Raw genomic sequence first — 20,123 nt, 5'->3', positions numbered from 1 at the left:
TATGGGCCAGGTTTGCTTTACTTAGGAGTAGCTCTGTGGATGCTCTTCAGACTTTGGGATAACTGTCACAGTTATCCCCCTGTAAACTTGACTAATGGCTCCAGGAACATGATGAGATTTTTATTCTAATTTTGACTTTGCCCTTGGTCCATGATAGTAGTATATAGTAGCAAAGGTGCTATAAATGTTGTTAAAATAGATCTTTTATCATCTGTTCTCTGGCGTAAACTTATTTCTCTATAATTTGTATGATGATGCATATTCTCTTGTTTAAAGATTGTTGAAACTGACTTACGCTGTATTAAGTTTCTATATTTGTAATTATTTCTGTATTTACAGATATTTGCCAACAGATGGGTCCCATGATAGATGAAAAGCTTGAAGAGATTGATAGGTGAGGTTTTCCATGCAGTAAAAAGAGTATCATTTTCACGTGTTTACTTGTTTTGAGCGAGCTTTCAGCTGGTGAAAGTGCTTCTGGAACTGTGTCATCTATTGCGATTACTGTTTACTTGCCAGACTCTTAAAGCTGGTTGCTCATAGTGCTGTTTATTTTGGGAACATTCTTTATCATCAGTGGTAGTGATGTGATATGCATAGAATCATGAACTCTTGCATTTGATCCCATCAGTCACTTTGGGGCTGGAATTGAGTAATAAAGAATAAAGTGAATTTAGGACAAAATGAAAATGGCAGTTTTAGGCAAGCATTGACCTGTTACAGGCCCAAGAGTGACATCTGTGTCCACCAGAAGTGAAATTTCTCTATTTGAGGAGCTGAATGCAATGCAGCAACTAGTCCTGTTTTCCTCGTGTCTCTGTGTTCCTGTCGCCCTTTCGGTTCCTTTTCTCCCTGGTTTTGCTGCTCTTAAGAAGGGCAGCAGTGGTGCTGGGTCGGCTCTCAGTGTCAGCTTCCGATGGGTTCCTCGCCATTCCGTCCTTTACCAGCTCGCTCTGCACTGAAGGAGAAACTTGAGGAATGAAGTCCAGGGAAGGAGTTGCTCTCCATTCTTCTCCCTTTCCAGCCCCTAGTCATTGAACTGCTCTATAAATAATACAGAAAGAAAGGATTAGGGTGTTTACTTTTCTAATAGATTTTTTTTAAAAGTAGGAATAGCAAACGTGTTGATTTGTTCAAGGAAAAAATATTTTGTTCCATAGAGTATTTTTTATGTGTGTGTTTTACCTTCATGTATGTCTGTGCACCATGTCTGTGCCTGGTGCCTGCAGAGGCCTCAAGAGGGCATCAGATCCTCTAGAACTGGAGTTACAGATGAGTATGAGCTGAGAATCGAACCTGGGCCCTTTGGAAGAGCAGGCAGTGCACTTAAACATTGAGCCATCTCTCCAGCTCCTCCATAATGTAATTTTACAAATCCTTGTGTTTTTTTTTTTTACATAAATGAAATAATCAATGGTAGATTGATCATATTTTTAGAGAACGCATCACACGCCTACTTATACATCTGCTACTGGTGATTAGTGAATAATCAGACTGGAAAAGTTGAAAGAAAATGACCAGTTTACCATAGGTGTGGCTAGGAGTATAGGGCACATTTCCTTGGCCGAAAAATTAACCAAGCCATTTGAAGTCCACACTAAACCTGGGGAGATACACAATGATCAGATGTTGTGGTATTCAGCACAGTGTTATTTATGACCGTAAAAATGCAGCTAAAAATTTTAGCTAGCTAAAATGCCTTTCAGTGTGAGATTGGATCTCAAAATTAAAATTCTATATTTCATAGTAGAAATTATTGCCATTGATAAATATTCATTGATATGGAATGATGCCATATCTATAGGGTAAGATATGACAGTGTAACATTTTTGTTAAATAAAAAGAATATCACTAAAGAACAATATCTAACGGAATTAAAACTCACAGTCCCTGTTTCTGATGTCAGCTAACTTTAAAGAGAGTAGCTGTTAAGCAGTGAGTCAACTAGCTGGCGTCTGTGTTTCACAACAGTGAGTCCAGACACAGCTACTGTGCTGGACAGTGCTTTTCAGTCCCTTTGTTTGCTCCAGTTGAGAATTCAAAGATCGATAGAAACCATTTTTCCCATGAATGAATCGTCAGTAGTTTGCTATTCCTACAGTGTGTGTGTGTGGGGGGGGGGATAAAAACTCTGTTGTTAGAAAATTAAATTGTCCGTTTCGTCTTGTCAACACAAAGAGTGAAATCCCATAGCATTTACAACCTCAGGGATTACAGCTGCTCTTGTGTTTGACTAGGTTACAGACTGTTCTGACCTGATTTTCTATGGCCTTCCCTAAATAATTATTCACCATCACATTGTCCTTTTCATTCTTTCTTTGTGTACCCAGCTTGTCTCTTTGCCTATTTTTCTTTGCACCATCTGGCACCGCCTTGCCTGTGCCTTCTTCCTCAGGACCAGCTTAAATCCTAGGCTTGTCTCTGCAGTCCCCAGCTCATATTAATCTCCTCTAAATTCTGTATTCTCTCCCCATGTCATAGAAGCTTGTCCTTGGTTATGTTACGCCACTTGGCGTGCGTGCGTGCGTGCGTGCATGTGTGTGTGTGTGTGTGTGTGTGTGTGTGTGTGTGTACTTTTGAATTTGTCTTCTAGTAATAGGAACTCATTTGTCCTCACTTGTTGCAGTATAGTTTTGAGCACAATTCAGTAAAGCTTGCTTTTGCTTTGGATTATCTTGGATCTTGAGAAGTAGTTTCATGCATGTTGATCATGGCCTTCCACTGCTCTGCCGGTGTTCCATCAGTGTGCTGGGTTATGTAGACCAGATTCTTAGGTTAATTCTTAGTCACACATTTGTTAGTACACACACCTCATTTCTGTAGATTTGGGTGCTTTGCAGCAGATACTTCTGAAGATCGTGGCCTGCTTACAATCATTGCTAGAGAAGAAACAGCTCCTTTTTACTAAAGGAGAGATGGCCATTTGTGTGGTGGGCTGTGTCTGCTTGCTTCTGCCTCCCCCTCTCTATAGACTGAACCACGTTCAATATAGACTTGCAGGTGCTTTAGGCCAGATAAAAAGTAGCCATTTCTTGTATAAATTTGTCCATTATAAGTTATCATTTATTACTTCCAGGGGACTAGGCAGAATTATACCAAATCAGAAGGATTTTTGCCATATGTTCCCTGGGCAATGTGGAAATGTTTGTTTGGCTTGGTTGTTATACAATAAGGTGCCTGGTTTTATTTACTTCCTCAAAACCACAATAAACAATAAACAATAGTGGAGACTAGCTTGTATATATATTGATTTTACTTATGTTTTCTTGGTAATATTTAGAAAATTTTTTACTTTTATGGATTCTTTGTGGATTTCACATCATGCATTCCTATCCCACTTATCTCTGTCTCCTCGAATCTGCCCTCTGTGCTTGCAACCTCCCCAAATGAAAACTAAATTTAAAAGAAAAACCAAACCAAAAAAAAAAAAAAGAAGAAGAAGAAAAAAAAAAGAATCGTGTGGACGCTGTAATGTGGCCTGTTGAGACACAGTTTACCCTTTAGTCCGTTCATCTTTACTTGGAAGTGTTCATTGCCACAGGTGACTGGTGTGGCTTGAGGCCTCTGGTTTCTGCTACACTACCAATAAAAGGCTCTCCCTGGGGCCCCTCTTGAGTGTCCTGTTGTCCTGTGTCGTGGGGATCCTGCTGTTTTGGATCTGTAGGTTCGTCCCCTTCACATGCTCCATCAGTTCATAGATGAGGTGGATGTTGGGGTGGCCAACTCATAGACCTGGTTCTGGACCTGGGTGGTGGTTGGGTTGGTAGCTTGCTAGCTTTTCCTCATTGTCACTACTGGGATGAGCTCTCCAGCACTGCCTTGGCTAGCTCACTCAATGCAGCCTACAGCATGGAACAGGGCCAGTTCTGCTCTCGGGCCCTCAGATGCAGGTCCTCCTCACTCATATCGCCAGGACCAGCTCTGCTGTTTTGCCCAGGCAAGGTGCAGGGCCCCTTCTCCCGATTGATTGATTGCTGTAGGGGCATACGAGGGGGGCAGAGTCATCTCTCCTGCTCTCATGCCCTTGGGGCTGGCTCTCCTGCACCCGACAGCAGGGTCAGCTCTAGTGTACTGCCCACCCAGGGTGCAGGGCCTGCTCTCCTGTGTGCTGTAGCTAATGTAGGGCAAGGCTAGTTCTCTTACTCTCCTGACTCCGGGGTCAGCTCTCCCTCCTGCCACAGGTAGGAAGGGGTGGAGGGGGAGGGCATCTTTCTCTCACCCATGTCACTGCATGGCAGATGAGGGGTTAAATAATTTTTTAGTTGATTCTCTCATGGATCTAAGCAAGTTAAAGTGTGTGTGATTTTTTTTTTCCATTATGCTTTTGTTTAAGTCACAATATACTTCACAGAAGCTCTGGGTAGCACCCTGCATACTGTGTAAGTGAGATTTATAATGAAGGCATAGACTTTTACTGAAATTGGGACTATTTTTCTTTGTAATTGAATTTTCAACATAAATCTATAATATACTAAAGTAAATTCTAGCACAAATTATGAATTGATTTGCATTTATGAGGTTTAGATCTGACTTTTCCATATTATTAGGAAGACTAATTATTGCCCAAACTCAACAATTTCCCATATTATTAGGAAGACTAACTATTGACTGAATGCAACAACAATTTCTTCTCTCAGTTTCCCTGACTATCCTTTTATTGCACATGAAAGAAGCCTTTTGAGGTATGAATAAAAATGTACTAAACTTAAACAATCCTTTACATTTCTATGAAAATACTTTTCTTCTCTACCAGGCGGCATTCAGAACTGTCTGAGTTGAATGTAAAGGTCTTGGAAGCTCTGGACCTATATAACAAATTGGTGAATGAGGTACCTGTCTATTCAGTCTATGCAAAGCTTCATCCAGCACATTACTCATCTACATCCTCTGGGGTTCCAGTGCAGGTGAGCATTGCTTTTGAGAAAATATTCATCTTTTTTAAGTTAAATGTTTAAGAGCATATTAAAGATCTATTGCCCATGAATGAAATTAGAAAACTAGGGTTGGAGAGATGGTTCAGCCATTCATTATAGGCTAGACTCACAACCAAAAAAAAAAAAAAACCATAAAACTAACTGTGTCAGCTTCCTTCACTGTGACAAAGTACCTGAGAAAAGTCAACTCAAAGGACGGGAGGTTTATTTGGCCTCCTGATTTCAAATGTCTCTGTTCATGGCCAGCTGGCTCCATTTCCCCAGGCCTGAAAGAGTGTGTGTGGAGCACAGCCACCTTCTCCTCATGGCAGGTGGGAAGCAGAGCAGTGAAGATCTGGGCCGAGATAAAACTTCAGACGCCTAGTGAGCTGTTCTGTCCAGCAGGTGCTCACCTTATAGCCCGATCAACTATGGACTCACTACCGGATTGATCCGAACAGCTGAAAGCCAGTCCTCCCAACACACAGCCTTTGATGTGCAGGGGTGGGGGGGTCTTCATACTCAGACTCGACACTGCACTTTGATGGTCTCAGGAAGTGTTGTCTAGACACTATTCACTGTAAAGATGAGCTATGTAATTCCACAAACACATTTCAACTCATTTTTAACACAATGAAAAGACCACTAAGTGTATTAAAGGTGGGTTATGCTTCTTTGTATGCCTTTCTAATAATACATAATAATATGTATCTATTCTGTAGATATAAGCCCTTTATTATAAAGTGTGGGTCCTTTTATGTAGGGTCTGCTGTGTAAATCTTCTGGGTACTGCTCAACATGGAGACTAACTATTTCTTTAAAAACTTCTTTCAGGATTTGTCTTAGGTAATTATTTAAAGAGTGGTTAATGCGCTTCTTTTTATTTAGTCTTCTCTCATATATCACACTCCAATCGCAGTTTCTCCCTCCATTGGTCCCCGTCCCTCCTTACAGCTTCTCCTCTCCCCCAGATCCACTCTTTCTTTTCCTTCAGAAAAGAGCAGGCCTCCCAGGGACGTCAGCCAAACATGGCCTATCAGGTTACAATAAGACTAGGCACATCCCTTAGTAAGGCTGGACGAGATAACACCAAGCTGACAACCATAACATACATGCAGAGGACCTAGGTCAGACCCATGCAGGCTTCCTGAGTGTCGCTTCAGTCTCTGTGAGCCCTAGAGCCCTGGTTAATATGGGCCATTTTCTTAAGCTATCCTTGACCCTTCTGGCTCCTAATAATCCTTCCTCCTCTTTTCCTGCAGGATTCCCTGTGCGCTGCCTAATGTTTGGTTGTGGGTCTCTGCGTCTATGATCTTCTAGTCTCAGAGCATGCTTTATATTTTCTTAGGTTCCTGACTTCAAAATGTTTTTTTAAAAAAAAGTGTGTAATGAAGCTTTGCTACAGGCCCTTTGAGGTGTAATTGCCATAAGCTACCCATTAACAGCATCACCTTTCTAGTACTTCCATGTTTTTGTGCTTGCCACCTGATATTAGAATACTTAATTTTTTCAGTATACCCAATTCTGAAACATTTTTAAAATTTTAGCCAATTAAGTTTAAATTGAACATGGATGACCAAAATTCATGTTAGTTTATGAAAACCAGTATTCAACAGTGTGTCAAGGAGACACCAAGGAGAAAAAGTAGAATGTGGGTGCATAATTAGATGATGTAACACAATATAATTGCTAAGTTTTTTTTTTTAAATGGTTACTGTGGTAACTGTCACACAAGACAAGAAGCATTTATCAAATATGCCATGCTGTGAACTTTATGAAAATTACGTATGAGCTTAGAAAGGATTTCTGGGTACAAAAAGACTCCTAAAGTTTATCCACTATTACTTCTGTTTTCAAAAATCTCTTTGTTGCTTCTGTGAAAGTGGAACAAAGCAGATGTGTGTCCCCTGTGCAGTAAACTGTGTGTCTAAGGGGTTCTCGTTCCTGTGCCAGGTTTCTGTGCTGCAGTGTGTGTACAGCTGTTCTTTGTTTTCCCTCTTAAGGCTTTCAAGGGGGTTACTTTTTTTACACAGCCTCTTAATATATTAATTAGCATGTGAGTTTATTTGAAATATTCAGAAATTCCCATTCTATTTGAAAGATGTATCTAGTAAGAGTGGATGGGGTTACAGCACCATTAGTTAGTCGGAAAAGGACACTTAGAAACCGTGAGCCGCTCACGTCTGCTGCTCTAGTCTCAGCCTGTTGGCAATGGGTTGCCATCGGTGCTAAAGAGATAATGTCATTGCACTTAATATAGTTTATTTGGCATGCCTACTATTCTAAATTGTAATGTGATCTTTGCTTTAAATAAAACTGGACCAGTGATTACTACTGTACGGTATTTATTAAACATGTGGATTGTTTTGAATGCTGTCCTTACGGAGCTGTTACTATGAAAATTACATAGCTATACATAAGAATCTGGTGATTTTTTTTTTTTTGGTTTCCTGAGGATGCATTTTATCCTCACAACTCTTTTATCTTCTGAAGACACGTGTCTTAGGGTTTTACTGCTGTGAAGAGACACCATGACCAGGGCAACTCTTATAAAGGAAAGCATATTTCATTGGGGCAGGCTTACAGGTTCAGAGGTTAAGTGCATTATCATCATGGTAGAAAGCATGGCAGCACATAGGCAGACATGGTGCTGGAGAAGGAGCTAAGAGTTCTACATCTAGATTGGCAGGCAGCAGGAAGAGAGTGACACTGGGCCTGGCTTGAGCGTCTAAAACCTCAGAGCCCACCCCAGTGACACAATTCCTCCAGCAAGGCCATGCCTCCTAATAGTGCCACTCCCTGTGAGCATATGGGGAACATTTATATTTAAACCACTATAGCAGGAGATATGGTACACAAGGCAGAGAGGACCTGGCCCCCTGGCTTTCTCTTCCAACCTTTGATTCATCAGGGAGAATTGGAGGAGTCATCCTGGAATGAGAGTGAAGAGTTATCATTCTCATGGTAACCTGGAGTAATCATGGGTGTCCCTTCAAGGGACGGTTCTGTGGCAAGATGTATGTTGTTTTAGGCACTCTTTTTTTTCCTTCTTTCTTTTTTTATTTTATTTTATTTTATTTTACAATACCATTCAGTTCTACATATCAGCCACAGGTTCCCCTATTCTCCCCCCTCCCACCCCCTCCCCTTACCCCCAGCCTTAGGCACTCTTGATAGATTCCAACTTTCTACTTTAAAATAGTCCCCACTTTTTTCTTCAAAACTCCTACAGAATCAAAGAACAATTAAACACATTGTAAATGTTCATTGATTAGACATCATGAGTGGAAGCTCTCCACTTTTTTTTCCAGTATGGAAAGGTTGGTAGAATCAGATTGTTCCACAGATAATTAAAAACTTTATTTCCTTTAAGTCTTAAAGTTTTAGATATGTTTAGTAAATGATTGAGAAAGCAAAGTATCATTTTTTCTGTTTGATTAATAGACATATCCAGTTCAGTCACATGGTGGAAACTACCTGGGTCATAGCATTCACCAAGTACCTGTTGCCCAGAACTATGGCTTAGGACCCGATCCTATGGGCTCGCTGAGATCTCTGCCTCCAAATATGAACTCCTCAGTAACAACACACACTGTCCAAACTCCGTATTTAAGGTAAGTTTTGGAGAGCTGTGTTAATTTGTCTTAGTTTTAGAATGAGAACCTACAGACTCTTCTACTTACAGTAATATTCCTGAATTTTACTTTTGTTATTATTGTTTGTTTGTTTGTGTTTTTGAGACACGGTTTCTCTATGTAGCCCTTCTGTCCTGGAATTCATTCACTGTGTATACCAAACTGGCCTTGAACTTTTAGAGATCCATCTATCTGCCTCCTGGGTATAGAAATCAAGGTGTGTGCTACCACACACATCTCTCAATATTTACTCTTAAGGTGGAATTACTGAAGTGGCCCTTTCTACTCTCACTAAGTTGAATGACGCTGCCTTTACTTCAGCTAATACCTTGATAGTTGCTAAGATTTAAACCTACTCTTTAAGACCCTAGACAAAAACCTCTCACACACTCTCTCTGTTTTTGTTTGTTTGTTTGTTTGTCTTTGATTTTTCAAGATAGGTTTCTCCATGTAGCCTTGGCTGTCCTGGACCAAACAAAATTACGTTAACAGTATCTGATAACTACATAAACTTGAAAAGAAGATGGGAAAAGCATGTTTGTTATGATATGTTGCCATAACTTAACATAACTGTGATTTTCTTTGTAAACTGTCTTTTGCAGCACTGGACAGGACACTGTTTCCAACCCTTCTTACATGAACCAGAGCTCTCAGCTTCCGGCAGCTGCTGGTCCAGCTGCTTACACACAGCCTGTGGGGATGTCCGCAGATGTGTCCTCTTACCAGAGCACAGCCTCCGGTTTGCCACAGCTGCCTGGCTTTCCAGGGGCAGTTCCTGCACCTCCAGCCGCACTGCCGCCAACAAGTTACCACCAGCAGCCCCTCCTTTAGAGACAGACACACCAGGGCTGTTGGAAGTCTTCTAGGTGTGTCACTCGACCCAGGGGATCCTGATCTGAAATGCTCACTTTCCCCTCTCAGTCAAAAAGAACCATGAATAATAAAGCACAAACCCCTACCTTACCCTGAAGGCCATAAAAGGGTTTTTTTTCAGTCCACTTCGCTCGAAGCTCATCTTTTGATCAGAGGCAGCTTGAAGATGTTTCGGGTTAGTTTTGTTGAACTTTCTGGGCTCTCAGTGAGTAGCCTTATGACACTACAATGTATAAGATAGGAGTGTGAGACATTTTCTTTAAGGAAACCAGTTTCCTCCAAGCCGTGATTTGAGGAGCACTAAGGACCTTTAAACATTTTTGTCTGCATATCCCCCTCCCACGACTTTCCCCCACCCTCTGATTTTAAAAGACGAACGTCTTCTAGTGTAGGCCTTTAGCTGGCCATGCATTTCCTTTGGGCTCCTTGAGCACAGCTCTGTGTGCAGTCCTGTCGACAGTTTGCTCACAGTGCTGTCTATGGTGAGTAATTAGCATAGGATTGTCCACAGAGGCAAGAGCATGTGGGAGGAGCACAGTGTTTTCTGTTAGTAACAGTGAAAGCCATGTGTCCTGTGGCGGCGGCGGCGGTGGGCCCAGGAGTGCCCCCACACAATGGTAGCCTTCCCTGAGGAAGGCATTCTGTCCCTGGTGTTTAGCATTGCCACTGCTGACCTTTTCAAGTGACTTGGATGTCTCCTGAAGGTGCTGTCCTTTGGCATTCCTTCCTGCCAAGTCCTGCACTTCCTCCTTAGGGATTATCAGTGAACTTGAGCCAGGAGACTTTCTTCATAATCTGATGGGATAGAAAGCATCATGGCTGTGAAGTGTGAGGTGGGCGTGTTACCTTCTTACAGAAGTGATTGACATTCCATGGTAAGCTGTCATCATGCCAAGCTCTTGAAAGAAATGTGCATTACCTCAGCAGTAACTGTGAGCCTTTGCAGGAACGGCAGGCAGTGGTTTGGTAGAAAGGGACAGGAGAGCTCCAGACTGTCTTTCTGAAGTCCAGTTTGAAATTGGTTAGTAGTGCAAGATCCCACATACTGTGGGAGCTGGTGACAACCTGATAAAACTTTGCAAACTACCTATTGTACCAACTTTTTACATAACAACAAACTAGAAAACATAGATGCACATGCTTCAGATACGTGATATTTAGACTTCGAAAATGTTCCAAGCTTAATCTTTTTTAAAAGTTAAATCTTGCATGAATGAACTTCTATATATTTTTAAGCACTTAATCTTTCTATTAAAACTCCATTGGAAGACAATTTGGAAATTTTGTCATTTATCTATTTATAAATATTTGATAACAAGTATGTTCTTTTTTCAAAGAAACTTTATTCTAGAACATGCTACTGCGGGGCTGGAGAGATGGCTCAGAGGTTAAGAGCACTGATTGCTCTTCCAAAGGTCCTGAGTTCAATTCCCAGCAACCACATGGTGGCTCACAACCATCTGTAATGAGATCTGGTGCCCTCTTCTGGCCTGTGGGGATACATACAGACAGAACAATGTATACATAATAAATAAATCTTAAAAAAAAAAAAAAAAGAACATGCTACTGCATAAAATGGCCAACACTGAAGAGAACAGTCTGTCCCTGCAAGCCTGTGTTCTGTGAGGGTCTGGTTCAGTACAAGAAACTGGAAAGAGTTTCAGCCTTTCTCTGTAGCATTTCCTTTCAGGTGAATTTACTTATGTACGTACAAGAATGTACTGCAACACAGCACCTGACTTTTCTGGAAAAAATCTTCTGTTCTTTAAAAATTAAGGAAATAAATGTAAAAGACTCCAGAGCTGCTCTTGAAAGCGTTTGCACACGTGGACACATCTTACCTTTCTCTTCTGAACTGTGTAATAAGCTCATCTTAATATTTGTGCATTTCATGTTTAGTTCTTGTCTAAATCTTAAAAGCTTCATTCAGTGGAAGCTTTTCAATCAGTGTAAATACTGGGTACTCACTGAATGGGGACCAGCCAGTAGAGCCCAGGTGTTTTGGAATAATAAGACATGCAACATGATCTGTATATAAATGGTATATATTGGTGTCTGTGAAGTTTAATATATGCATAAGTTTCTTCTTCCTCAAAATAATTTTATTTTTTTCCATTCATAAATTTGTGTAGCAGAGTTATTGATAGCATAAAATGAAATTAAATCTGTATTGATCTGGTTTCAGTGTTAATACGAAATGTAAAGATATATTTTTTTCTTCCCATGATCCTATGAACTGTACTTATTTTAAGATGTTTGTAGTTATTTATTTTCTGCCAAAGGAATAATCTATCTTCACATTTCTACATTGGGTTCATATTTAATGTTTTCTAACAAAAATTTACATTTCATTTTTCATATAAATCTTGATATATTAGAAAGATCCTTAAAAATAGAATTTATGATATAAGACATCCCCTGAGTGTTAAAGTGGGATATATTTGAAAAATGAACAGTCAGCCAACGCTCTTTTTATTTGGTAATTTGTTTACAAAATTACCTACACATTACCTTTTTACTTAACATTTAAAGATGTTTTTCCATCATGCTGTTTCAAGTACTTGATATCTGACTAATGATTGTACTGTACACTGAAGATGATAATAAAGTTTCATCCACATTTTGAAAAATAATCTGGTCTAGGGATGTAACTCATTGGTAGAGTTTGTTTTTCACATGTGGAAGGCCTTAAGTTTTACCCCCAACGTTGCAAAATGGGCAAAGATGGCCTTGGGGATCCTTCTCTCTTTTAAAAATGATCGTCTGTGTGCCACATGCATGCCTGGTTCCCTCAGAGGCCAGAAGAGGGCATCAAATCCCCTGGGACTAGAGTTAGTGAAGGTTGTGAGCCCATGTAATTGAACCTGGTCCTCGAGAGCTGAGCCATCTCTCCACACCTGGAATCTCTTTTAAAGTTTTTCTTAGTGAAAAAACAAAGTGCAGGGCCCTGAGTTCTAGGACTGGGATTGTTGAATTGTCATAGTGTGACACCAATGTTTTCTGGGTTTTTGTTTTTTATATTGTTTTGTGTTTTTGAGACAAGGTTTCTCTGTGTACTCCTGGTTGTCCTGGAACTCACTATGTACGTAGATCAGCCTGCCCTTGAACTCACAGAGATCCACCTTCCTCTGCCTCCCAAGTGCTGGGATTAAAGGTGTGTACTACCAACACCTGGCTACCAATGTTTTTAATATTAATAAGTTATAAATAACATATCACTGACTTAATGATTCTATCAAAAGGTAGTTTTCTCCTTTATTTACTTCAATTTTAGCTCATAGATAAAAGGGGAGAACTCAGTTTGATTTTTGTTGTTTGACTTCATTTTTTAAATAAAGTTTCTGCCCTCATCTCCCCACCCCTGAGGGAAAATTACTATAAATTTGTGAAGCTATGTTTGAATTTGACAGTTTTTATTATTAATTGAGTCTAAAGAAATTATGTGGCTTACATGATACAGTGAGATGAAGTATCTCTTTTAGCTCAAACTCATGTCTACTTAGAATGTCATTAGTGACCTTACTTGTAAATAGTCTGAAGGTAAGGTTAGGTAAGGATTGTTGAGCAGAAATCATTCCAACACAGGAGGGGCAGTAAATCTCTGATGGCGTCTTCATAAGAAGATGAAAAGGCAGGACCCAGTGAATGAGGCCACCTGCGGGAGGAGGCAGGCTCTCCTGCCATGAGGAAACTAAGGACTGCCTGCAACCACAGAAGCTGGAACAGGGACAGGACTTCTCCCTGAGCCTCTGAGGGATCATGCTCTGTGAGCACTGCAGTTGCAGACTTCTAACCTCCAGAACTGGGAGAAAATATGTAGCTGTTTAATTAAGCCTCCAACATTATAGCACTTGGTTACAGAGTCCTGGAAAATTAGCACGCAGACGCACATAGCCAGTTCTGGGTACCTTGCATTAACGATTTTAGGTTTTCTGTATCCTTCCCCCACCCCACCCCATAATAGGTTTCTCTGCTGATGTAGTAAGCCAGATTAAAACGAATTGAAAAAGTATAAGAACAGGCAAAGCAATTCCCGGGTGGGTTCTCTAGATCCAGAGATGGAGGCTGACGAAGCCACACCCATGAGCAAAAGCAGGAAGACTTCATAGGTTGTAGGCTAGGAGTGATGATGTGTCCACCACAAGCTGGGTTGTACCCTAGCAAGGTCAAAAGCTGAGCACTTGGGGTGGGGGTGGGGGGCTGGGGCTTTAGGGAGGGAGCTGAAGGAGCTACCAGGAATTCAGAGCTGGATTTTTTGGTGCCTTTGTTTGGAGACCCTGAGTGCGTGGGGTTTGGAGAGAGAGACAGGAATGGGGCTTTCCACATCATGCAGGGGTAAGCTGGAGGTTCCAGCGGAATAAACGTTGACACGGGAGTTGTCAAAGATGCATGTAGTCCAGTGGGTAGTTTTTTTTTTTTTCAATCCTTGCTAAACCACAATGAAAATCTACGTTGATAGATGAATCTAAACCCCTACTAACCCATAATCCCATTTTAATGATTTGTTTCCCCACATCTGTATTTAAGTATTTGTTCCCTTTATGCCAGAGATGTTCACGGGTAACAAGATCATTGTTGATTCTGCATTTACCGTCCACGCCTCTGCCCATCGTGAGTAGTGGAAAGTTCCTGATGAATAAATACTGAAAGGCAAACAAGGGCAGAACTGGGTAGAGACAAAGGCTGCTGAACAATGGAGATTTATGATTAAAAAAGGGGTTTAAAAATAAAAATATTTCCAAAGCAAGAAATAATTATAATGGGATTTAAGTATACATTCACAAGTCACCACGAGTTTGAAAACTAGACAGTTGTGTGGTTTTTTTTGTGTGTGTGTGTGTGTTTGACTCTTGCACTTAATGTTTTCTTGTTTGTGTTCCTGGTGACCACACCTAGAGCCTTGAGTTTGTCGGGCAAATGCTGTACCACTGAGCTAAGTGTGGTGGCTTTGCTATTTGTTTGTTGCTTTTCTTTCCTTTCTTTGCTTGTTTGTTTGTTTTTTCTTTGTTTGTTTCCCTCAAGACAGGGTTTTTTCTGTGTATCCTTGGAATCTGCTTTGTAGACCAGGCTGGCCTTGAACTCACAGAGATCAGCCTGCCTCTGCGTCCCAGTGCTGGGATCAAAGGTGTGCGCCACCACCGCCTGGCTTGCCGTTTGTTTCTATCATAGCATGTATCAATACTTCATTTCCTTTTATAGCTAAATAATGCTGTTCCATGTGCATATAATGCAATACATAAACACACCACAGCCAAGACAGGGTTTCATGTAGAAGCCCAGGCTGTCTTCACAGTGAAGATCCTCCCTATTCAGCCTCTGAGTGCTGAGATTAAGCCTGATCCTGAGATCAGAAGTTGGTGGCACTGGATGGGCTCTGAGATTGTGTGGTTTTGTCACACAGAATAGGTCCAGCACCAGGAAAAGAGGAGCTCAGGCAGGTATACCCAGCTCTGTTTGATGAAGAAGTAGAGGTGGCATCACGACACATTTGGGTGTCGGTAGAGGGGTTCTGTATTGAAGCAGATGCAGGCACAGCCTGTGTTTCTCCATACGAAAAGGTAGCTAGCGGGTGGGGACATCCAGTGTGAGCTCAGGCCTCTGTTGCATTGAATCCCATATCCTAACATTGGTCTTATTCGATAGAACCTTTCCCTTTTTTCCACTCCTGTGTGCTAGACTGACCCACACCCCAGATTGCTCATGCCTCAGTCATTTGGTCCTGCCACATTGTTTTCTGCCACATTGTGGAATGCTTTTGTCCATTTAGTGAGTTAAATAATGTCACTGGCCCCAAACAATGCCATGCTGTTGAAGCAGCTCATAATTATGTTTAAGCAGTTCCCACTTGCTGGTGTTCTTTTCTGGGTCTCTTTGTAGTAGACAATATAATTTTTTTTTTTAACACGCATTTCTAACTAGCCATCTCATTCAAATTATTCTATGTAGAAGTCAGTAAACAAAATAATGGTACTTGCCTTCTCAGACTCCTTTGCAGTCAGAGGTGACCACATGCATGATTTTTGATTCAGTGAGATTTAGGTCAGAGGTCTTGAGAAAGTGTTCCTAGGAGAAAAGGAGAAAGTTTAAAAAGAGATGCTTTGGCTTAGCAGACTCCATGCCAGGAGATACAGCAATAATATTGTGACCATGAGGGGTAAAGTCCCAATGGCTTAGAAAGATAACATCCTTGAATAGCTATATCAGTTCTAGTTTGGACTTTATAAGTAAGTGAAAATTAAAGATCCTATCTACCAATTTATTGGCCAACTTGCTGTTGGGTAGGGTTTTGATGCTGTGCATGAAATTCCTAGCCTACATAGGTCTGTAGAAGGCTTTAGAACTCAGAGGCAATTAGTTATATTCCCAGGGCTTGGCCCAGGCGTGTAAGCTATCTGAAATGAAGATGAAACTGAATTTAGCCAAGAGCTGCATGGTACTTTCTGGGGCCTGGTATTCTAACAACTTGGAATTTTCTTTGACCTTGTCTTAGAAACCACGTGATTGTTTATTGGCATCCATCCATTACAATTTTTTGTAGCATTTTATTTGTGTCTGTGGTTGGAAGGAAATTGATATGCCATGCATGCATGTGCAGATCAGATGACAACTTTGGGGAGTCAGTTCTTTGACCATGTGGGTCCAGGGGATAGAATTCACGTCCTCAGTCTTGGTGACAAGTGCTTTTACATTATGAGCCGTCTCTCCAGTCCCCATTTTAACATTTCTCAATTTATTACAGAGTTTCATTTTATTTGACCTAAAGCTACGTGATTTGTGATACATCTTAAAGTTCGAGTTGACTTAGGAGTGGGAAATGGCGTTAAGAATCAAGAGACAAAAGTGTAGGGATGATGAGAAGGCTCAGCAGCTACAGGGGCTTGCTGCACAGGCCTGATGGCCTGAGTTCAATCCCCAGAATACACTTAAGAGTGGGAGAAGAAAGCCACTCCACAATGAAGTCTTCTGACGCCCACACCCATGGTGTGCCCCCAACACACACACACACACACACACACACACACACACACACACACACACACGCCACATAATACTTTCCTAAGAGGAGAAAAGGGGGCCAGGCTTCAGCTTAAGGCTTAAGAAAGCTGATGTCTCATTTTAAAAAGCACCTGACCGGCTCTGTTACACATCAGTGTTCTCTGTAAGCCCGAGACTTACAGCCAAGGCAGAAGCAGCAGCGTGCACGCTTTTTTTCTGACCTGTGGTGGGAAAATGCTCATCACGGAAGAACAGGAAAACTAGAACTTTATTTTATTTTTATGTGCATGGGTGTTTGGCCTGTATGTATGTCTGTGCACCGTGTGTATGCCTGATGCCCACAGAGGCTAGAAGAGACTGTCAGATCTCCTGGGAGTGGTAACAGTTATGAGCCATCTCATGTAGATGCTGGAAATTAATCCGGGTTCCTGGAAGAGCAACCAGTGCTCTAAACCACTGAGCCATCTCTCCAGCCCCAGAAAACTAGAATGTTAGTACTTGGCATTTTTACATCATTCTATATCTTAGGATTTTTATAAATCTATTTTCTTTATTATAGAAATCATTAGCATAATTTATGTTAAGTACCCCAAAATGGCAGAATGAAGATGGTACAAGATGGGATCACATGTTACAACTGTCTGGTTTAAGCACGTTGCCCTTACCAAAGGTATTATTAGCAGTCCTTTAATTTTAATATTTATTTACTTTTTGGAATTAAAATCATTTCTCCCTTCCCTTTCCTTCCTCCAAGCCTTCCTGTATACCTCTCGTTGCCCTCTTTCAACTTCAGGGACTTTTTTTTTTTCATTTATTGGTGTGTATGTGTTAAATACCCTGCTCAGTCTGTATACTGTTAGGTGTATGCATGTTTTCAGAGCTGCCTGGTATTGAATGACCAGTTGGTGTATTCTTCCCTCCGGAGGATTATTTCTCCCTCTCTCAGTGTTCCTTAGTTCTTTGCCTAGGGTTGAGGCCTGGGTTTGTGCCATCCACGTTAGCATGTCTGTTAGTGTAGCCCTTGCTCGGTTCATATTTAGTCAGTCATGCTGGTGAGACTACCCCACCCCACCCCACCCCCAGAGGGTTTTTCTGTGTAGCCTGGAACTTGCTCTGTAGACCAGGCTGGCCTCAAACTCAGAGATTTGCCTGCCTCTACCTCCCAAGTGCTGGGATTAAGTGCCACCCCTGCCTGGCTATTGGTGAGACTTTACTGGGTGTAGCTTCTAACATTTCTAGGAGACAATTCTCACAGCAAGCTCCCAGTTCCTTCTGGTTCTTACAATGTTTCCACTGTCTCCTCCCAAATGGTCCCTGAGCCCCAGGTGCAGGAGTTGTGTTGTCCATGTATCTACTGGGGCTCGATGGCCGCCACAACTCTGTTTTTGATTGGCTGTGGTTTTCTCTAATGAGCTCCTCTGTTGAGAAGTTTCTTTGATGAGGGGTGAAGACTACATTTATCTGTGGATCTAAGGATAAGTATTTAAAGTGTAGTTAGGGATCATGCTGGCTTAATAAAACAGTGGTGGTAGGTTCTCCAAGATCCATGACGTCACTAGTCCCGAGTAGTTGGCCAGGTTTCCAGTACAAGACCGTATTTCCCTGTTGTTGAATAGATCTTAATTCTAGTGAAAGCTGGTGGTTACCACCAAGGTCTGGTGCCACTACTGCACGCCTTATGGTTATTGTATTTCATAGGCATCATAGGTGGGTAGGACACTGGTTGCCTCCCTCCTTTGGAAACTTACATAGCTCCTTCTGATACCATGAAAGCTGGTCCTCTGGGAGGGGGCATTCAGGTCAGTTCTAGCTCAGGAGCCTCTAGGCTCTGTGTCTGAAGTTTATGGTGTCTTAAGCAGTAGGGACCTGGGGAGACCAACAAGGGCAAAAGCAGCATCCCGTAACGTTTGGGGGAGTCTGTTGGACAACCCTGACCAACAACTCAAAAGAGGGCTTGTCATTCCTGATTGGGGGTTTTCTTTGATGGTCTATGGCTCTTGGAGGGAACATCCTCAGCACAGATGGGGAATCTTCATTTAAACTACATATGTGCATTTATACACTGACCATGTGTCTTATAGGTGTTTTTAGGTAGTTGGTGTGAGTCATTAGTTCTCTGGTGTCTGTCCTCTGGAGCCAGTATGTCCCAGATTATAGCTCTTGCTTTAGCCTGGGCCAGGGAATGAGAAGGCAGGCACATCAAGCCAGAACAAAATGAGGCTATCAAAGAAAACACTGTGAATGTGGTGGCTAAAAGAAATATAGGATAAAATAAGTAATAATTAATTAATAAATAATTAAATTAGATACTAGGTAGCATCTAAATAGAAGCCACTATTCAAGAGATTAGTGTTACTCATCTTCACAGTGATTATGCTTACATCTTACTTTGAGCTGTGTTTCTGTAGCCATCTGAATCATTTGTACCCTTCAAGATTACACTCGGGAAGAATGTTTTCATGTGGGTGGGACTTTCAGGATTGAGGAGGGGGCAGCAGAAGGAAAGAGGGACACAAAGAGGGTTATAGGAGGTGGGTGAATATGATCAAAATATCTGTAGGGAAACATCAGAATGAAACATTTTGTACAATTAATAGCTGCTAATAAAATGTACAGAAATCTTCAAAGAAAAGTGTTTTTTATCATTTTTTCATGACGGTAATCTTTAATATTGTCAATACCCATAACTTTGTATCTTTAAACAGAATTTCAATATGTGTATCAAAGTGTCGGGGCAGAGTAATCTTGGAGAAATTCTTGAGCAAGAAAGAAAAAGACAGCTGGGTGTGGTGCTTCACACCATATAATCCCAGAATTCGGGGGTTGAGGCAGGAGGGCTGCATTGAGTTTGAGGCCAGCCTGGGCTGTATGGTATAAGACCCTATTCTGCATTCCACTAAAACAATAAAGAGAAAAGCTCAGAACACTTAGGCAGCATTTGGTCACAAATGTAAAAGACTAGTTACACAAAACCATACAGTGCAGCATTTTTCCTGGCTGAGCCAGCTCGCCAGCCCTGTCCACGTTTCTGTTGTGTTCTTGTCTTTCTCACGCTCACCAGGATGATTCATTGAGTCACAGTATTTCGGGGCTTCCTTCGCGCTGACTTCTTCCACATTCTTCCTGCAGACCGCATGGTCAAATGCATCACAGCAGCAAACCCAGTTACCAGTGCGCATTTTCTCTAGCATGTTATTGCCATGAAACTAATAATAATGGACAGAGCGACTTAAGGGAGAAAGAATTTTGTTTTAGCTCAGGATTTAAGACATTGTCATCAAATTATACTCCATCTGAGGTGGAATTTGTGGAATTTGTTCTAAATGAGTTACTAAATTCTCTTGCAATTCTAAAATTTTGGATTTTAAAAATGTTTTGTTCTGAAAATAGAGTCATAGAAAGATTGTGAAGGTAGATCAGAGGATTGAATTATCTAGTTCCCTACCTTAGCATTGTGCCTAGCCTGGGTACATTTGCCTGCCATTCTGCATTGAAGGTTTGTCTTTTACGTATTTATTCATTTAACTATTAAGTTATGTCTATATAGGGACTATTTTACATTCAGGGTTATACTTCCTGAGTGCTGGAATTACAGGTGTGTGCCATCATTCCTAATTCAATCCTATTTTATTTTACTGCTCATCTTGTCCCATTACTGACCTCCAGAAGAGCTCTTAGGTTGTTCCTGCATCCCCTTGATATATTC

At 41.3% G+C, this 20,123-nt stretch overlaps 1 protein-coding gene across 1 annotated transcript in view; it reads left to right on the top strand.

The window, feature by feature from the left end:
* Stam2 (signal transducing adaptor molecule 2) overlaps nt 1–10,694 on the top strand; it is a 46,816-nt gene extending 36,122 nt beyond the window's left edge. The window contains exons 11-14 of the mRNA XM_028876949.2: nt 340–394; nt 4,754–4,904; nt 8,358–8,527; nt 9,151–10,694. Of these exons, the coding sequence (XP_028732782.1) occupies nt 340–394; nt 4,754–4,904; nt 8,358–8,527; nt 9,151–9,379 (605 nt within the window). The 3' untranslated portion in view covers nt 9,380–10,694. The remainder of the gene's footprint in view (nt 1–339; nt 395–4,753; nt 4,905–8,357; nt 8,528–9,150) is intronic.
* Nucleotides 10,695–20,123: the final 9,429 nt, after the last annotated feature.

Source organism: Peromyscus leucopus, chromosome 4, assembly GCF_004664715.2.
Source record: "Peromyscus leucopus breed LL Stock chromosome 4, UCI_PerLeu_2.1, whole genome shotgun sequence".
Lineage (NCBI taxonomy): Eukaryota > Metazoa > Chordata > Mammalia > Rodentia > Cricetidae > Peromyscus > Peromyscus leucopus.
This window is presented reverse-complemented; position numbering and strand designations above follow the sequence as displayed.